Raw genomic sequence first — 17,699 nt, forward strand, 5'->3', positions numbered from 1 at the left:
TGCATATAATACAATTACTATACGGAAATGAACTGTAAAAATGTTACATGTAAATTAAATAAAGTTTCGCGCTAATAGAATCCGCGGTTTGAGAGTTCAGCGTCGGTCTTTTCTTTCTAATAAAGAGCATTTTAAAATTATACACTCAAGCTTCCCTCAGCATTTCTTAAGGACTTTGTGAAGTTCTCACGAATGTTCACCAGTCTTATATTATGGTCGTTCTTGAGATGCTTTCCAATTACGGACTGTTCATGTTCCTCTACACGCTGATGGAGGTGGCGGTACGTGTAACCGATATAACTGCATCGCACAAGTCACATGAAAATTCATAAACAACATTCTGTTGGTTAACTAAAGGAGGCTTTAATTCCATTTTTCTCAGGTCATCGATGATCTTTTTGCTTGTAAAGACTGGTTGCAAATCATGGTTGATTTTTCTAATAATCATGAAGTCGTGAAGTTTTCTGCGAACATCGTCGGTAGAGAAGAACCGATTCAGGCCTTCCCAACAGATATCCACCGAAATATACCGCTGGGTGCCACCGAAATGTAGTCATCAACATATTTGTGGATATATCTATTTACGCCATTACACAGTTCCTAGGAATGGCACAAACGAAAAATGTTTAACCTAACTTTAAAAATTCAGAAACGTCGAAACTCTGCATTTTTTTTTTTGCTTGATGTTTTTGGCAATGTGAGCCGCTAATTTACTTAATACATTAGAGAACCAGGGATGCCCTTTAGTTATTGCTGGGGTTAAGTTAACCATATCACGATTCGTTCGCTCATTTGTTCCTTCTTTCCTTTTCTTAACGTGTCACGTTGCAATTTTGAAAAGGTCATATACAAAATGAAGAAAAAAAAAAACAGACAAACAACACAAAAAACAAAAGCTCCATCAACGCAGTGTAACGTTCTGAAAGAATTTATTAAAACTTTTACAAACCGATTTTTTAACAAACGGGCAATATTTAATTGCCCTCATTCTTGTCTACAACATTAACGGTAAAATGTCACCTAAAAACTTACTCTAAACTTCGGTATTAAAACGAGAAGTACGTCTATTAGATAACTAATTCAATTGAAACTAATCAACTTTCATGAATTCTAAACACTTGATGTCAGACTTTATATGGGTCACCTATTTCATTTGTTTTGGTTTGTTAAGAGCTCTAACAAAAGAATATTCCATTCGGTTTCGATTAAAAAAGTTATCAGCAGTTAATCAATATGCTGAAGCACGTCAGCCGAGTTTGAAACCGGCTGAAACGTTGTTAAATTTAAACAAACGAATTCCGATGAAAACTGATATTTTTCCTTAAAATCGACAACAAGAGAAAACTCAACTAATTCAACTAACTATAAAACTAAAGGAATGACTCTTTCAAGAAAATGTTCACTTAGATAACTACACGAGGTTTTCAATTCGTCAAAACTTGATCAGATATTCAGGGTAGCACTGATTGTCAAAGAATACTGCAAAAATTCCCGGATTTACAGCATCATTCGCAACAGAATCAAACAAAACCTCCGGCTTGGAAGGATCTTTAGGGGGAGGCACCAGAGAGGCCACATGGTTTCCTTGACAATGCTGCCCCACCAGGACCCTCGCAAGGTACATACAGCGGTCACCAACAACAGCTCCGCATTTGCTGGCGTATTTCACTGAATATAACGCATCTCTTGCGAAGTAAACTCCTCTTCCCAGGGCAGTTCCTGTGAAGTGGAAAGATTTCAAAGGTGTACATTACGGAGGCACTGTAATGCGACCTACGTGTCGACACTATGGAAAATTAAATTGGCTGCCGCAGTCTGCTGTTGTCTTTCAAATTCGTTGTGAAGAGATTTAAAATACATCAAAAAATGTTATTCTAAGACGTTTTGCTACCTAGATTTCAAGACTGCAATTTTAGAGTTTGTTCCGGCAAATTTAACAGGTTTTTAGACGGAAGTTATCCAGGCCTTCGTAACCTGGTTTCCTTTTTTCAACTGCACTAAGAGGCCCTGTCAGTTGTCTATTAACGGTAATACGACCTTAAAACAAACCCCAAACACTGATTAGTCATTTCGACTTGATATTTACGTAGTACGTTAACTGAACTCTGCTAATAACACCCCTTCTGGACAACAAAGATTAGAAGCAGTCATTAAATTGCGTTAAAACATCTTCCGCAAGTCGTAGTGTCTTAGTGTTAATGTCACTGGAACTTTCGTGAAATTGGAAAGTGGATGTCCTTCGTTTTCGTGTTGAAAGAAATGTCGTGATTAAAAGCTAGTGAAATGAGCCAGACAAGGAAGCTACAGTAGAGCTTTCGGAAAGACAACCACACATAAAAAATTCAGGATATTTCAAAGAATGTTTTCCCTTACAATTTCAGTCAATTTGTTCTTCGTTATTTTGCTCAAAGAAATAGGAATATTTTTTACAGCTTCAAGTTCGCGTACCATTGGAAGTGAAGGGTACATGAAATGTTCGTATCTTCATTCTGCGAGTTACATCTAAATTACTTACAACTGTTTACGTCTGGCCTCGTAGCTCAATTGGTTTTTTTTTACCTCGTGTGGACCACAATTTTTTACTAGAGCAACGCTCTAGGTATTCAAGTGGTTTTCTTCCAGCACTTAAATTTATGCTGCAGAGTAAATTCTCTGATTTCTCGGTATTATTGGAAGTGGAATCGTATGTGAAAATACAAATGCAACAGTGCTTCTAGGTGATAAAAAGCTTATTAAGTGATCTCTGTAGTTATTTACCATTTGCAGTTCCTGAGAAGCTTCTGTTAAAGCCTTGAGTATTGATCTTAGTGACGCTCTCTGGACTTGTACCGTGGAAGAGCTGTCGTTCATTGGCGCTTCCTCCATTGTCTCTATCCATCTTTTCCTTTCTTAGTTGGTACGCCTGGTACAGCTGTGGATTTTGTATGCGTTCGACGCTGACGATGGTCACGTCGCTAACAGTCTGGTGAAATTTCATCTCTACATCCCTGTACTCACTAGATGTAGACAGAAGTTGTACCACATGTACAGTTACGTCGTGTCCGGTTTGATTGCGAGGCATTTGATCCCAGTTTTTCGGAAGAGCGATTGCTAAAAAATTGAAATATGGGTTTGAGTGACTAAGTATATATCCTGTACTTTCCTCCGATGTTTGTTAAAGTGTGCAAGGTTTTTCCACTTTTTGAAACTGCATAGAGATTCCTGAAGAGTGATTATTCGAATGAAAGCTATCGAGCAATACCTTCCCGTAAAAGTGCTTATTATGCTGTACAAGGTGGTCTTAATATGAAAGCTGTCGAGCTGTACCTGAATGTGTGCATAACTGAACATCACGTGTCAATTGTAAGTTAAAATCTGCTACGGTGCTTGAATCAATTGACTTGAATAACCGAAAAAAAAATAACCTGGTTGGTTCCAAAATCGCCTCCTTTGATATCAAATTCATACATACATACGTTTATTCAAAGCGATGAAAATTAAAATCCCAATAAAAACGCTTTGAAAGGGAGTTTAAGAAGTGAGCCATATGTACTCCTCCCATCCCTAAAACAAAAGCAAGCAAAAACAATTTAAAGGTAAGACTTAAACAAAGTTAAAAACTAAGGAAGACTAAAATATTATATACATGCAATATCTATCAGAAAATATCATTAGATATGCAAAAACGATTTGGGACCCATTTTCAATCGACTGACGTTACCAGTTGCCAAAAATCAGCATATTTATTAACCATGGTGAGCAATTACAGTTCTTTGCGCCATGAAGTTTCCACGTCCTTCGTTGTTTTAATTATATTAATTTTTTTACTTGTTTTCAACACTTTTCTGACCGCTTCCATTTCTACTGATCAGAATATACTTGCATGGGCGGAGGGGGCGGGCAGAGAGGGGATGAGGGAGGCTTTTCAAGTTCCGCTATCCTGTACATGAGCCCATTTCACAGTTCTCGTATTTGACGTTGGCCAGTACAAAAGGAAGCCATGATAAATTTTGAGAAGTTGTCAACAGTTAGTAAATATGAAAATTATGCATTATTGAGCTCGCGACACAGGCAGGAAATATACCATCACATTTATTACACTGCAGCCAGTGAACATTTTTTTTTTAATGACAAATGTGAAGCTAGCAGCGGCATTTTGCGTTGGACTACTTACTTGATAGCTTGGCGCGCTCTGCAGCTCTGTCCTGTTCCGTCCTTTCGTTAAGTCGACGCCAGATCTCACCAACCATTTCCGCCACAACACTGTGTTCACCATGGGCAGCGATTCGATTCACGGCCGAGTGAACCTCCAATCTGATGTCACGAAACTTGGCGTACTTCTTTAGATCACTAATCTGCTTTCTGGATAGTTGACTCACGCTTTGGTGATTGACAGTTTGGCATGTAAAAGCCTCGGTAATCCCCTGCTTCAGCGTATCAATTGCTCTCTTCACGCTCGCTTTACTTGGACCTGTGACATAGATCATTACCTTGTCCTTGTTCCTCCGATCTGGTTGTGCATCTTGTTCTGTTTTGATTTTCTTTCGCAGTGGTTCGTCTGGAGAACTTGGAGCTGGCTGTTTATTTTCTTGCTGATCCATGAGCTTCTTCTCATTCATGAAAGCTTGCACCAAATTAGCCTGGAACAGGACGATTTTGACTTGCCGTAAATTTACACAGCTTCCTAAAGTGTTTCTCAAGGCTTGAAACGTGGCTCGGGCTGAGTCGACATCCGCAAGTCCACCCGCCCCAGTTCCAACCGCTGGCAAGGATATGGTCTTCAGCCCTTTTGCGTCTGCCAGTTGAATGCATTTTTCAACGCACAGCTGAAGGTGCAGTTTATCAGTGGAGCCTACAACCATGTGAATAATGAACGGCGCAACCAGATTTCCGCCAATTGTAATCACCACTGACCCTGCTGGCTGCGGGCCTAGGTTTTTACACTCGGTCTCCACTTGAGTACCACTGGCCTTAGCGACTGCTTCACAAAGTGCTCCGGCACCGTTCATGTTCATGTCTGTACCAATGATGTTTGCAATGGCGTCTGATGCCTGCTGCGTCAGGTCACCTTGAACCATAACAAACGTTGCTTGCAACTTGTACTAATGTCAACTCGTTTACCTAGTTATTGATTTATTTGCTCTTTCATATGTAAGTCAGGAAATTACTATGAAAGGAATTGTTCACGGTTCACTGTCATCACTTGACCATTTAATATGCTGAAGGCCAAACTTTCAAAAAAAAAAAGAACTATTTCCTTCTCGTTCTTGCCAACGTTGGTCAATAAAACTCCTATTTTTGACAAAACCCCAATCCCCACCAGCTCCACCGAAACTCCGGCTTCCCATCGACCGCTCCGACCACCCCGAACTAAGTCGGTTCCACGCAGCCGTTAAATGGCAATAAGATTCGCGTCTCCGATACCCGTAGTCACTCGTACTGAGTTGACATTACAAAGCCAAGCATGGAACCACCCTTTCCCTTTACGAGGGGATCCTCGTCACTAATTTATTGGAGAAAGGTTGGTGGGGTTACTTATTTATTTATGTATTTATTTATTTATTTTTTTTTTTTGGGGGGGGAGCATATTTGTAGAGATGGGAGGTCTTAGGGCTAATTTACACATAACGATTTACCGACGTGATTAGCAGGTTCAATGCATGGATAATTTTACACGTTACAATTAGTCGGCCGATTTCTTTTCCTGTTGGTGTAGTCCACTCTTACTCAAAACATCTAAAGAATTGCCACGGCCCAATTCTTGTTCACTCACTCACTTTCTTTGTCAAATTGGGCCAAATCGGCCCGTTTAATCGGTACGTGTAACTTAGTCTTAACAGTACACTTGCATTTTATGCCATTCTTTTCTCCTATCAATAGAATGCTTATGATAATAGTTTTATTAAACAATAATATTATTAAGTATTATTAATTAACATTTTGAAGTTTCATCACCTTGAACAACCTCCACAGTTTTGCGATATTTTGCTTGCAAGTTATTTCCTTCTTGCTTGAAAACGTCAATAACCGTCTGATCTCCGTGATACAGAACAAAGCGAATGTCCTTCACCGAGGAATGTGGATTATCCTGGCAAAACTTGACTGCCTCGTCCAACACGATTCTCGAAGCTTCGTGCGGAGGAAAGGATAACTTTCCAGTTCCTATGACAGGAAAAGCGATTGAGTCTCCTCCAAACTCAGTGACCTTGAGGAGGGACTTCTGCACAATGGATCGTAATGTCTAGAAAGATCACACAAGAGAAGAAGTTGAAATCAGAAACATGGACGCAGTATCCAAACATCTCACGAGCATGCGTACATGGGTAACACTCGAAAGAGTGTTTCGTCCGATTTCCAGACACGGAGAAGTGGGGTTATGACCAACCTCAACGTGTTTATAAGTCGGATGAAACACTCGTTCGAGTGTTTGACATAGTTTCTCAAACCATTGATAACTCTTGAGGAAATTCAAAGCAAAAGTTCACCAAATTTTATAATATACATAAACCTCCTTCTTTGGTATCAAGAAATACTGTAATTCTGCTCCCCTTTCACTGTTCAGATATGAAATATTTAACAATTAGCCCAAAAGAACACGTTGAATATGAGATTACAGAAAGCATGCGCCGAGTTGGTTATAATCTACAAATATCCAACAAGCTACATCTTGCTTATTTCACTTTGCAAGATAATGGATTAATGGCCGCTATTTCTCAGGCGTGGTATAATGGCTGAAATCTCATGGCCGCTAGGCCAGTAAAAACTCTGGATTAGGATTATCCAAGTTTTTAATACAACATTATAGACTAAGAATCATTAAAAAAGGAGACCGATGAAGACCGACACTTTTTTAACTAACTAAAAATATAAGTTTGTTTTTATCCCATAAAAGGTACAAAGATCTGATTCTCTGAAGTTCTACAAGCCTCTTTAATGCTTCAGTGTACCGATAGAGAAAGTTAGACCGCCAAATCCAAACGTAACGGGGGTCGTTACTATTAAGACCTTTACAGAATTGTTATTAGAATATAAGACTAACATAGCGTAAAAAAACGCACATACCACCTCTCCATTGCCTCCATCCCATTTAGAGCAACACGTGTGGATCACATGACTACACGCTAACAGGTAGCCAGGGGTAACAGTAATCTCTCCCAGTGTTGGAGCTTGGTAGATTTTCGCAATGTTCGGACCAGCGGCAGCAAAGATAGCTCTCGCACATACTCCTTGAGGACTAACAAGTGTATGGGCCTGAAATGTAATGGAAATATGACAATCAAAAGAACCTGTAAAGCTTAAATCTTCCCTTAACCTTGATGGAACATCCCGAACTCGCCCCGCCAATATTGTAAATGTAAAGCGTTACACTAACATTACGTTGTCACGCCATTGGGACAAAAAATGGTAACTTCCAGATGACCTGGGCACTACATTCCAGCGAAATGCCAAAAAAGACTCTATCGAGGTCATTTTTTTTTCGTTTCTACCGCAAGTTTTATTTTAAAGAATACAAACGAACCTTTTCAGTTACAATGTCCCCAACCTTCCACGAGATCTGGTGTCCCTGTTGTGTAACCAAGACGAGCGAAGAATCTTTACAAGTGCTTGCGTTTGAGTTACCAACACCTGTAGCTGGGCTCATGGTGCTACTTGTAGGAGGTGAGCCCGCGGTTGATACCGCTTGCCCATCGGTTGTTGTGGTGACAGGTAGAGCATGAAGAAATTTCTTTTCAACACGTACGTAGCGTTTCTCTTCACTGTTGACTATTCTGAGAAGGTTATCTAACTTACCCTTAGCACAAAATGTGCAAATGCCTGGCTGTACAATTTCAAAACTATCACTAACAACTTTATCGACGAGCTCTTGAACCATTTGTAAAGCACTTTCAAGGCCTTCGCTCATACCAGTCACAAAAATACTGCCCCTAGCTCTACCCTCGTCGATCGTAATGCAGAATCTCCTGAGCCTGGTCATCCTTTCTATTGTTCTAAGTTGAGCCTTACGATGGAGCAGTATGAACAGCCGGACGTCTTCTGAACATGGGACATGCGCAGTGCATAACGTTAAAGCATCATTCTGTGTGTTTTGAGGCTCGCCTACCGACATTTCTGATGAGGAGGTCGAACTAACGTCCAGGAGAAGAGATTTCACACTGAGTGGGAGAGAAAATGAGACTGAGTGAAAAAATACATCATTCACCAGGCTTAAAATATTAATTACAGTTTTGTTTTTCCTCGGGAAGCGAGGTTAATAAATTTGTCGGGCCGAGTCGGCCCGGGCGGAGCTAAGCCGCACGAGTTCGAGCGAAAAATATATTTATATATATGTTTCGTTGAAGGTGTCCGCACTGTTGCCTAGCAACAGTGAAAAACAAAGTATGAATGACGTCGGACTCTCTGGCGTCGTCTGGAGCAAAATTTGCATACATCGCGAAAGTTCAAATTTCAACTGCAATGTTCATCAATATTCACTGGATACAGAACTCTCTCTCTCCAGAATCTTTTCCCTTTTTTCCAGAAATCTTTTTTGTGAAAGATTGCATTGAAGAAATTACACGTTTTGTGGCCGCGGTAAAATAATTTCGCGTGGGAAATAAATTCACCGAACACGACAGCGCTGCACACCTGTTGTACATTTCGTCGCCTCAGAAATAGATTTTCAACCGCAAACTAGCCTTTGGACATCGAAAAGACCATGCTCATCAAAATAGTTGCTATCTTCAGAAACCTTTTAATCTCCTCATTTGATGCTACAATACGAGTAAAGAGCGCTTTCCACCCAGCCCCAGCTTCGCGAGGTTTTGCGAGTCACGTATTTCTAGTTTAATGCGCATATACCACTGACCGAAATTCAAATCCTTGCAGTGTGCAACATTTCTGTCACGTGAACCTAGTCTAATGGCCTTAGCTCCCCCGAGTCTCCTGTAGCTCAGTGATAGAGCATCCGAACTAGTAATCGGAAGGTCTTAGGTTCGACTCCTCTTGGAAGAACTCGGATTGACTTTTTTTCCAAATATGCCTGTGTCTCACTACAAAAGAACCTATGTATCATTTATTCACCACGCTTACAACCTTAAATTACATTAAAACATTAAATTACCGCTCATCGAAATTCAGACCGTAGCAGCATGCAGTGTGTTTGTCATATAAACCTTATTTAATGGCCTTAGTTCACCATGAGTCCTTTATAGTTCAGTGGTCAATCATCCAAACTAGTAACTAGTACATAGCCCATTTGGATCCACTTTTTTTTCTTTTTCTTTTTTTTAAACGGGGGGTGATGTCAAGAAATTTTATGCTATCTGTTAAAGGGACAGTGTCTCACACCAAAATATTGATTGCCCTTGCTTTGTTAAGTGTCACTAAATATTCAAGAAAAACAAAAACATTTTTGGCCCAAATCCGTCGATCCGCAAATATTTTTTCCATAAATTCGAGTCCATAGAACTTTTAAACGTGAATCCTCTAGCCTGTACACAGGGTGCAGAGGAGTCAGATTTGATGCAAATTCCAGCTAAATTCACTGGTAAAGTTATCGAACAAAGAGTCATGGGATCTTATTACGCGTCGGTTGAAAGATTATCACCAAGACACAAGCCGCATGCATCAATGACTGTGGGCTCATCACCATAGCCTCGCTCGAAAAACTTCGCTTTTCAGACGTCGCCTTTCGGGTCGACGATCGTTTCCCCACAGGCGACCATTGCCGGCTATGTAATCTTTCAGCAGACGCGTGATAACAATGACAAACTGTTCATGGGCGCGCCTGCTTGTTTCCTGTTTTGATGGTTTCTGTTTCACTGAAACTGAAATATTTTCGATACGGTGTACATGCGAGAGGTTTCACAGCCTGCATAACACGCATTTGGTATCAAAATGTCGGCGAGTCCTAAGCTCCCGGCTTTCACAAGCGACTGCAACCGTAACAAGCGACAATCTGATAAAAATTTTCGTACGAAAAAGCCTAAAAATAACGAGGGCAACGAACTCATGAAGTCCACTGCATTTGCTGGATCCGTGAGTCCGTTGAAATGCATTAAATCGGTAATTCCAACGAATTTTCGCAAACCTTTACTAGCCTGCTTTGCGTTTTTCAGGCGAGCGAGGAGCGCGAGTAACGCACGACGGAAGGGGCGCGAAGAAAATATTTTTTTGGCGCCCCTCCCGCGGTGCGTGACTCGCGGTTGCCTCCGCTCACCTGAAAAACGCAAAAATCTCACTCCTGTTCTGCAGGCTAACCTTTCCATACCGTTCAAAAAAGATCCCCTTGCGATCAGCCCGTTAATCTGAAAAAGCTCAGGCGATGTGTTCATTTCCGGTAAAATACATGTATGTTCTTCAGTCACACACCGTGAGTTTTGTTGTGTCACGCCGCTTCGTAACGGCTTTGTTATCTCGCAATCAGTCAGGTTCTAGTTTCGTTTTGGATGGTAAACCACAGCTTAAAAAAAATCATTCTTGACAATGAGAGAATTTCTTCGAAAATTATTTGACTATGCGAATGAATGATTCGCTACAAGAGGGCGAAAAGTTCTGGAAATGTTATTTATTAGCTGTATTTGAAGATACTGTTCAATTCGTTGCGAGCTAGTCAATTTCAAATTTCAATAGCCTGTCTTCAATCGTCTGCCGGCCTTACCGACAAGCTAAGGTAAAATTGAAAGTTGTTAACGGTGCTCTTTTAAACAGAATGGGTGTTTTATTTGTACGAGGGAAGATGTAGACAAGGCAAAAGGCGATTTACAGCGACAATAAGCGCATGCAATTTAAAATCGCACCCGTGTGATCTCGGCGAAGAATATATAGCACTAATCCCTTTGAATTCCGTTTAACAGTTAACTCTACTTACCTACCAGACGAGCAAAGGTGACCTTTCCTTAACCTCTGAGTTTGCTTTACTGGTTGGGAAGAGAAGTACAGAGGATCTCTCGAAGAATTCGATATTTTACTGTCGAGCGAAATCCCCACCACAGAGGAAACTCTCTTCCGTTGGCGCCAAATTGATGTCACGTGGACTTTTTATATCCTGTCACGCAATGTAAGAGCAAGGTCAGTCGAATTTTGTTCTTCAACAATATAGAACTGATGTTGCGATTGACTGCGACTATTATTATTTATTATTATTATTATTATTATTATTATAATTCTTATTATTTTGATATCAAAATTGCTAGTTTGGTATTAATTGAAGAAATTTATCCTGCGAATCTGAAAAGACAATAGTTGGAAAATATAAAAGAAAATGTTTTTACAGCTTTATCGTCCTTTCGATGACCATAGAAATCATCAACTACGTACAACAAAAGGACTCTGCGCAGAACGTCATAAAACTAAAATAACGGGCACGCTTCAGCACGTTCTAAAAATACAGTGTTGTTTTGTCGAGATAAAACAAGATTTTATGTTTACAGTACCGATTCTCATTATTTTATATCCAGTCCGCGTTTTATCCCCAGTCCGTAGTCCGCAATCCTTAGTCTGCAGTCCTTATTTTATACTGACTGATTTTTTCATCTCATTGGTGGCGATTGGTGACATCATGGTCAAAGCGAGGCTAGCGACATTGCCAGACAAATTTCTCGGAATCAAGACGGAAGTAACGAAGGTAGTCCTTGCCGATTCTTGGAAGGGTCGAACGTTCAGTGCGAACATTTGCAGTTATAAAATGGCTTATTTTGTTTGATAGTCCGTATTATTCATTCTCCGCAAGCGCTGGTGTTTCTACTTAAAAGCTTTCCGAATCGAAGCGGAGTAAGTTGGAGGACTGTTAAAATCCAAAGACTTCAGATGAATTCGTCTACACGTCAAGGTAAACTCAGTGCAAACTTCATTATTTCAGCTTATAACTAAAGTTATAAACAACTGTTTGCTTTTCATTGTTAATGTTCAGTTAATGTGGTGAGGTCACCGGAGTCCTTAACAAGCCATGATCTTCTGAATCTGAAATGAATTTAGGCCTATTTGGGTACGGCCAGTGAGAGCTTTTGGCAGTCAGAGAGTAGCGAATTTGTTTTTCTTCCTTTCTTGTCAAACCTTCGCTTTCACGAGATGGAATATTGTAGCATCGTAATTATTGTTTAAGAGTCTTCATTTAATACAGCTTTCATTCTCTTCCTTCACTATATTGCGAACTAGAAACATGTATTTCCACAACTAACAGCTATAAAAATATATTAAGTAGGCGATAGGGTATGCTTTCCTCAAGGGAATCGTCGAAACATAAATACAATGTTATTTACATTGCTCCGTCTGTGTTAATGACACGAATGAAGCGATGGATTGAATTGTCAATTTATACCAAAGAGAGATAAGTAATGCTGCCTTGGAATATGACTGTCTGATTTCACGTCAATTTCCTTTCGCTTTCTACTTGATCATGTATTTGCTTCAGTAAGCACATTTTGTTTTGACTGAAGATGGAAACCGCTCAACTACCTGTTTTAGCCTATTTGTGACTTGAGCGGTAAGATGGCAAGATGGTTTCACAGTATGTACGGTGCAAACCACTTACACAAAAGCAACACGTTTTCACGGATACTACGTACAAATAATAAGGAGCAAACATGCCCGAAAGACATCCACCATACGCATTAATAATTTTCTAGTAATGATATGTTCTGTTTGTACCTAAAACAATGGCAAACCCTTGCCGCGTGACAGGACGTTAGACAAACAGTACATTAAAGCAAAGCACTTCAAATTTGTCTCCTGTGGTATTAGATCGTTTCAAGGCCTTTTAAAGGAATGTATTTCCGTCAGCTAATACAGTTTGATCTATTCGGAGTCTTAAGCTTAAAATTTAAGTCTTAAGAAGCCAAAGGATTTCGTGACAAGGTTACATGTATATAAGAAAAGCTCCAAATGACTTCATCAACACGTCAAATTTTTCTCTTTGCCGAAGTGTTACAAATTATACAATGAACTGTGTAAAACTCGCGTTTTGCTTGATCTATAGGAGTGTGTGATTAGAGTATAGACGCACGATTGACGTCAACGAGTGGTGTGACCGGCGCACGTGATCAGAGTCTAGAGTCCAGCCAGAGTCAACAAAGTTTTGCAAACTGTTTTTACGAGTAGCGGAGAAACATAGGCAAATTTTCTCAGGAAAGGAAAACTGTTCAGTAAAAAATTAGACAAAGACCGTTGAGAGTGACCTCAACCAGGATAGGAAAGCTAGAACTTTGTTGTGACGTGAAAAGGAAGCAAATATTTGTCGAAATATGTCGCCGATAGAAATCCGGTAATTGCGAGTTATCGATTACAAATCGTAAGCGACTTAGATGCTGTAATATTTTGAGGTCAGGATTTCCTTCTGGAATAAAGGTTAGCTTTGAAAATATTGTTACTGAAATTCTTTCGGATTACACTCTAATTTAGAAGATCACAATTGCAAGAACATCAGTCACGCTACTCACCTGCGGCTCGTAGCGTACTTCTTTGTTCTCACCACGTTTTGACGTCATCTGTGCGTTATCAGAGTACAGACGCACGGCAAAATGGAATCTATTTGTTAAATATATTATCAGCACCGGCTTAGTGAGTGCAAAGTGGGAAATGGGAAAGAAGATCAATTTTTAGTATTGCCGAATTGAACACCAGCAACTTTAAGCAATAGAATGTAAGCAGAGCGACGCATTTGACTAAATTGCAATTGGCCAGAAATACTAACAAACTCAAAAGCAAGCCGCATCTGAAAATATACATTCAAAGGTACTTTTGTGCTATTTTATTCCCTGCGTAGTATATGAGTAGAATTTAAATGGAAAACGTTGAGTTCAGAGCGCTGATTGTGTTTGAAAACAATGCCTTTCCTCAAAGGAAATCGGTGAGCACATAAATATTCATTTTTGTGCTTCGCGTACTAACTAAACAGCTAATGGCTGACAAGAAGATTGTAACTATTTGTATTTTCGTGTGAGTGATGAATTCTAATACAGTTACTGTAAAAATTATATATGAACTAAATTTCATTTTATAGATTTTATAGAGAAAAAGGTGTACTTATTACCGCAGTTTAGGCTCGAATAAATGATTTTTCTGGTAATATCTCTGAACAGTTCTACTGTAGATAAATTACTCTTATTCAAGTTTTAGAATTAATTATCAACCTCTCTTCCTTTGACTTTTTGAAGTTCACTAGGTTCTACTTTTTGCAGACCGTATGAAACTGCACCAAATCTCTTGCATTTCCTTGTTTATAATAGCGCGAGTGTGCCCCGACTGAGGAGAAGTTTGTCGGGCGACCTCACCCTGGGAACGAGGTAGTTGACTAGATTATGGTTGCCGAAATGTAGCAAATTCGATCAAATATATTTTAATTCGATAAAATATATTTTAGTTCGATAAAATATATTTTCATTCGTTAAAGATATATTGTCATTCGATAAAAAAATATATTCATTCGATAAAGTCACGTGGTAACCTTAGACCTGGTTTCATAGCTTAAACATGGCGACGGATGAAGGATGATATGAGTTCCGAAATACTCACTACAGTGGAACCCCGCTCTAGGGACACCCGGATAATACGGACAGTTTCGTTTGTACCGATGAAAAGCACACTTGACACTTGATACCCGAAAAATACGGACACTTTGGCATGCCCCCGTGATGTCCGTATTTAATAACCGGGTTCCACTGCACCTGCTCTCGTGGGATGAGTACCCAAGTACTCACTACTTGCTCCCGTCTGGCCTCGTGACACAGACAGTAGAGCAACGGACGATCTAATACGGAGGTCGTGAGTTCGACTCCCGCCGAGGTCGGAGATTTTTCCTCTTTGCCTCGTGCGATCTCCCATTTCCTTAATACTAGGGCTAACGTTCAGTGGGAAATTCATGGGTTCCATTTAGCACTTACACTGATGCATTTGTGCCCTTACTCTTAGTGCTAGCGGCACAACGTTCATTCGTTTTTAAGAGTTTGTTGTAAGAAGTGTCATTGCTTCACCGGTTTAGTAAAACCTCTCCTGCTGGGTGACACGAGATATAGTATGTGTATTGAAAGGTTTCAGTCGGCTTATAGTGAGTCTTGATGTCTAGGATACATTCATTTTGTCAAATATATCTCCTTTGTACACCACTGATTAAATAAAACTGCTGCTGAGGGAAAATCTAAGTTAACATTCGAACCATTGCACTCGTAGATGTCAAGTCGCCGATGAGTAAGAGCTGAGGAAAACTCGACCCACGTGGAATCAATCTGGGCTACTCCTTCATCCGTCGTCATGTTTAAGCTATGAAATCAGGCCTAAGGTTACCATGTTTTATCAAATGAATATATTTCTTTTCGAATGAAAATATACTTTATCTAATTTTGCTTCATTTCGACAACCATACTAGATACATGTAGGACACTAAGAAGCAAGTTGTCTAAATGCTTAACCGATCGGTACAAAACAGAAACTCAAAGTAGTAAATTATTTATTAATACGCGGTGATCAAACTATTTTACTTCCCCTTACTTTTAAACTTTAAAATACCACAAAATTGCAAACCATTCTTAGCCATACGCAGCCATTGTTATTCAGTAGAATCATTTGTCTTGTATTCATTGTTTTTCTTCGAAATTGGAAAGAACGAGGCCGAGGTGGAAAAAAACAACGCAACAATCCAAGACCTCCATCGCCTAGCAGCAGAGAACCTAGCATAGGTTTATCCAACACAGGTCCTGATGGAAGTTCTGACGTAGAGAGTCGGGGAAGGGATTGCGACGGTGAGCGACAAAGAGGAAGAGGAGAAGCACCAAATGCCCGAGGAAAAGGAGGTAATCTTCCATCTTGTTCTTCAAAAGCAAGCGAAGTAACAAAATCATTCCTAAATTAGAGACTGAAAGTAGTCTCTTTCTTCTCCTAAGTTTTGTAGCGCGCGCATTTTATCGTCACTTTGCGGCGCGCGTGATCTATGGTAAAAAGTACGACTTCTCACAGTCTAGCTAAATTACTGTGCTTGTTTAAGTCGTAAGTACAAAAGCCATCACCTGAATAACAAATTTTCCTGTATTTTACCGAAAAAAAAACAACAACAATTTATGAAAGCAGGTTGCAAGAAGAAACGAGAAAGCAAAACACGTAAAACAACTGCTCAAGTTGCGTACTAACGGCGAGGATCTTTCTTCTATTTGATCTTTCATCCTCTGTTCAAAATATATGTTATATATCATTACTTTCAAAATTATAATAGGGCGAGTGTATATCCCTACTAAGTGGAGACGTTTGTCGTGCGACCTAACCCTGGGAACGAAGTTGTTGACCAGATACACGTAGGACCGTGATCTAAGAAGCGGGTTTTTATATGCTTAACCGGTACAAAACAGAAACTCAAAGGTAGTAAATTACAATTAATACGCGGTGATCAAACTATTTTAATTTCCCTTACTTTGAGCAAACTGTCTTTACAAGGAAGCTTCAAAATAGCACAAAATTGCAAACCATTCTTGGCCATACGCAGCCATTGTTATTCATTAGAATAATTTGTCTTGTATTAATTGTTTTTCTTCGAAATTGGAAAGAACGAGGCCGAGGTGGAAAGCAACAACGCAACAATCCAAGACCTCCATTGCCTAGCAACAGAGAACCTAGCATAGGTTTATCCAACACAGGTCCTGGTGGAGGTTCTTACGTAGAGAGTGGGGGAAGGGATTGCGACGGTGAGGGACAAAGAGGAAGAGAAGAAGCACCAAATGCCCGAGGAAAAGGAGGTAATCTTCCATCTTGTTCTTCAAAAGCAAGCGAAGTAACAAAATCATTCCTAAATTAGAGACTGAAAGTAGTCTCTTTTGCTTGCTAAGTTTTGTAGCGCGCGCATTTTACCGTCACTTTGCGGCGCGCGTGATCTAAATAAGGTAAAAAGTACGACTGCTCACAGTCTAGCTAAATTATTGTGCTTGTTTAAGTCGTAAGTACAAAAGCCATCACCTGAATAACAAATTTTCCTGTCTTTTACAAAAAAAAAATAACAGCAACAATTTATGGAAGAAGGGGCGCGGATGTTGCAAGAAGAAACGAGAAAGCAAAACACGTAAAATGAAAGATCAAGCCTGCAACTGCTTAAGAACGGTGCCTACTATTGTTACTGCGCATACGTTCTGCGCATCTCGAGATACTCGGGTTTCCTATGGGTAGAGCTCACTAATACGGGGATATTTTTGCGCGGTTTAAAACTATGTGGGAAAAGCAGAACTTAGCAAGTGCTCTTGGTATCCAAAAAGGAAATTTGAGGTAACCATGCATTTTTCAGAGATAATTTTGAGTAGCTTAAAAGCTTCTATTTAGGAAAAACTGCCATACATTGCTTTATATTTTGGCGCTTTTTGGAAATACTGTTGCTTAATTATCTTTGAAAAATGCGTGGTTACCCCCAATTTTCTTTTTGGATTTCAATAGCCCTTGCTAAGATCTGCTTTTCCAGCATAGTCATAAACCGCACAAAAGTACTTCTGTATTAGTAGGTGCCGTCCTTAAGTTTCGTACTAACTGCGAGGATCTTTCTTCTATTTGATCTTTCATCCGCAGTTCAAAATATATGTTTCATATCATCATGACATTCAAAATTATAAAAGGGCGAGTGTACCCCGACTTAGTGGAGAAGTTTGTCGTGCGACCTAACTCTGGGAACGTGGTTGTTGACCAGATACACGTAGGATAATCTAAGAAGCGAGTTGTTTATATACTTAACCGGTACAAAACAGAAACTCAAAGGTAGTAAATTACAATTAATACGC

General features: G+C 39.8%; 1 protein-coding gene and 1 pseudogene across 2 annotated transcripts in view; one reads left to right on the forward strand and one right to left on the reverse strand.

Moving 5' to 3' along the window:
* Positions 1 to 912: 912 nt before the first annotated feature.
* On the reverse strand, positions 913 to 10,982 carry LOC146481025 (protein mono-ADP-ribosyltransferase PARP15-like). Its single transcript, XM_085108709.1, has 7 exons — positions 10,829 to 10,982; positions 7,499 to 8,132; positions 7,042 to 7,230; positions 5,935 to 6,220; positions 4,154 to 5,047; positions 2,758 to 3,090; positions 913 to 1,719 (listed from the first exon to the last, which is right to left on the reverse strand). The coding sequence occupies exons 2-7, from the start codon at positions 8,084 to 8,086 to the stop codon at positions 1,433 to 1,435; spliced, it is 2,577 nt and encodes an 858-aa protein (XP_084964835.1). The 5' UTR covers positions 8,087 to 8,132; positions 10,829 to 10,982; the 3' UTR covers positions 913 to 1,432.
* Positions 10,983 to 11,242: 260 nt separating this feature from the next.
* The window catches only part of LOC146481026 (uncharacterized), a 22,435-nt pseudogene continuing 15,978 nt past the window's right edge, over positions 11,243 to 17,699 (forward strand). Inside the window, exons 1-3 of the transcript XR_014864517.1 lie at positions 11,243 to 11,788; positions 15,555 to 15,743; positions 16,488 to 16,676. The product of XR_014864517.1 is annotated as an uncharacterized LOC146481026 (transcript). The remainder of the gene's footprint in view (positions 11,789 to 15,554; positions 15,744 to 16,487; positions 16,677 to 17,699) is intronic.

This window comes from Pavona decussata, unplaced genomic scaffold, assembly GCF_977016875.1.
Source record: "Pavona decussata unplaced genomic scaffold, jaPavDecu1.1 SCAFFOLD_51, whole genome shotgun sequence".
NCBI classification, from domain to species: domain Eukaryota; kingdom Metazoa; phylum Cnidaria; class Anthozoa; order Scleractinia; family Agariciidae; genus Pavona; species Pavona decussata.

Bases quoted from the DNA above. Each gene is read 5' to 3' on its own strand.
- LOC146481025 (XM_085108709.1), bottom strand. From the start codon at position 8,086: ATGTCGGTAGGCGAGCCTCAAAACACACAGAATGATGCTTTAACGTTA. The intron at 7,231-7,498 runs GTTCGTTTGTAT...ATTACATTTCAG, and splicing joins GGGACATTGTAACTGAAAAG to GCCCATACACTTGTTAGTCC. The intron at 6,221-7,041 runs GTATGTGCGTTT...TGATCTTTCTAG, and splicing joins ATGGAGGCAATGGAGAGGTG to ACATTACGATCCATTGTGCA.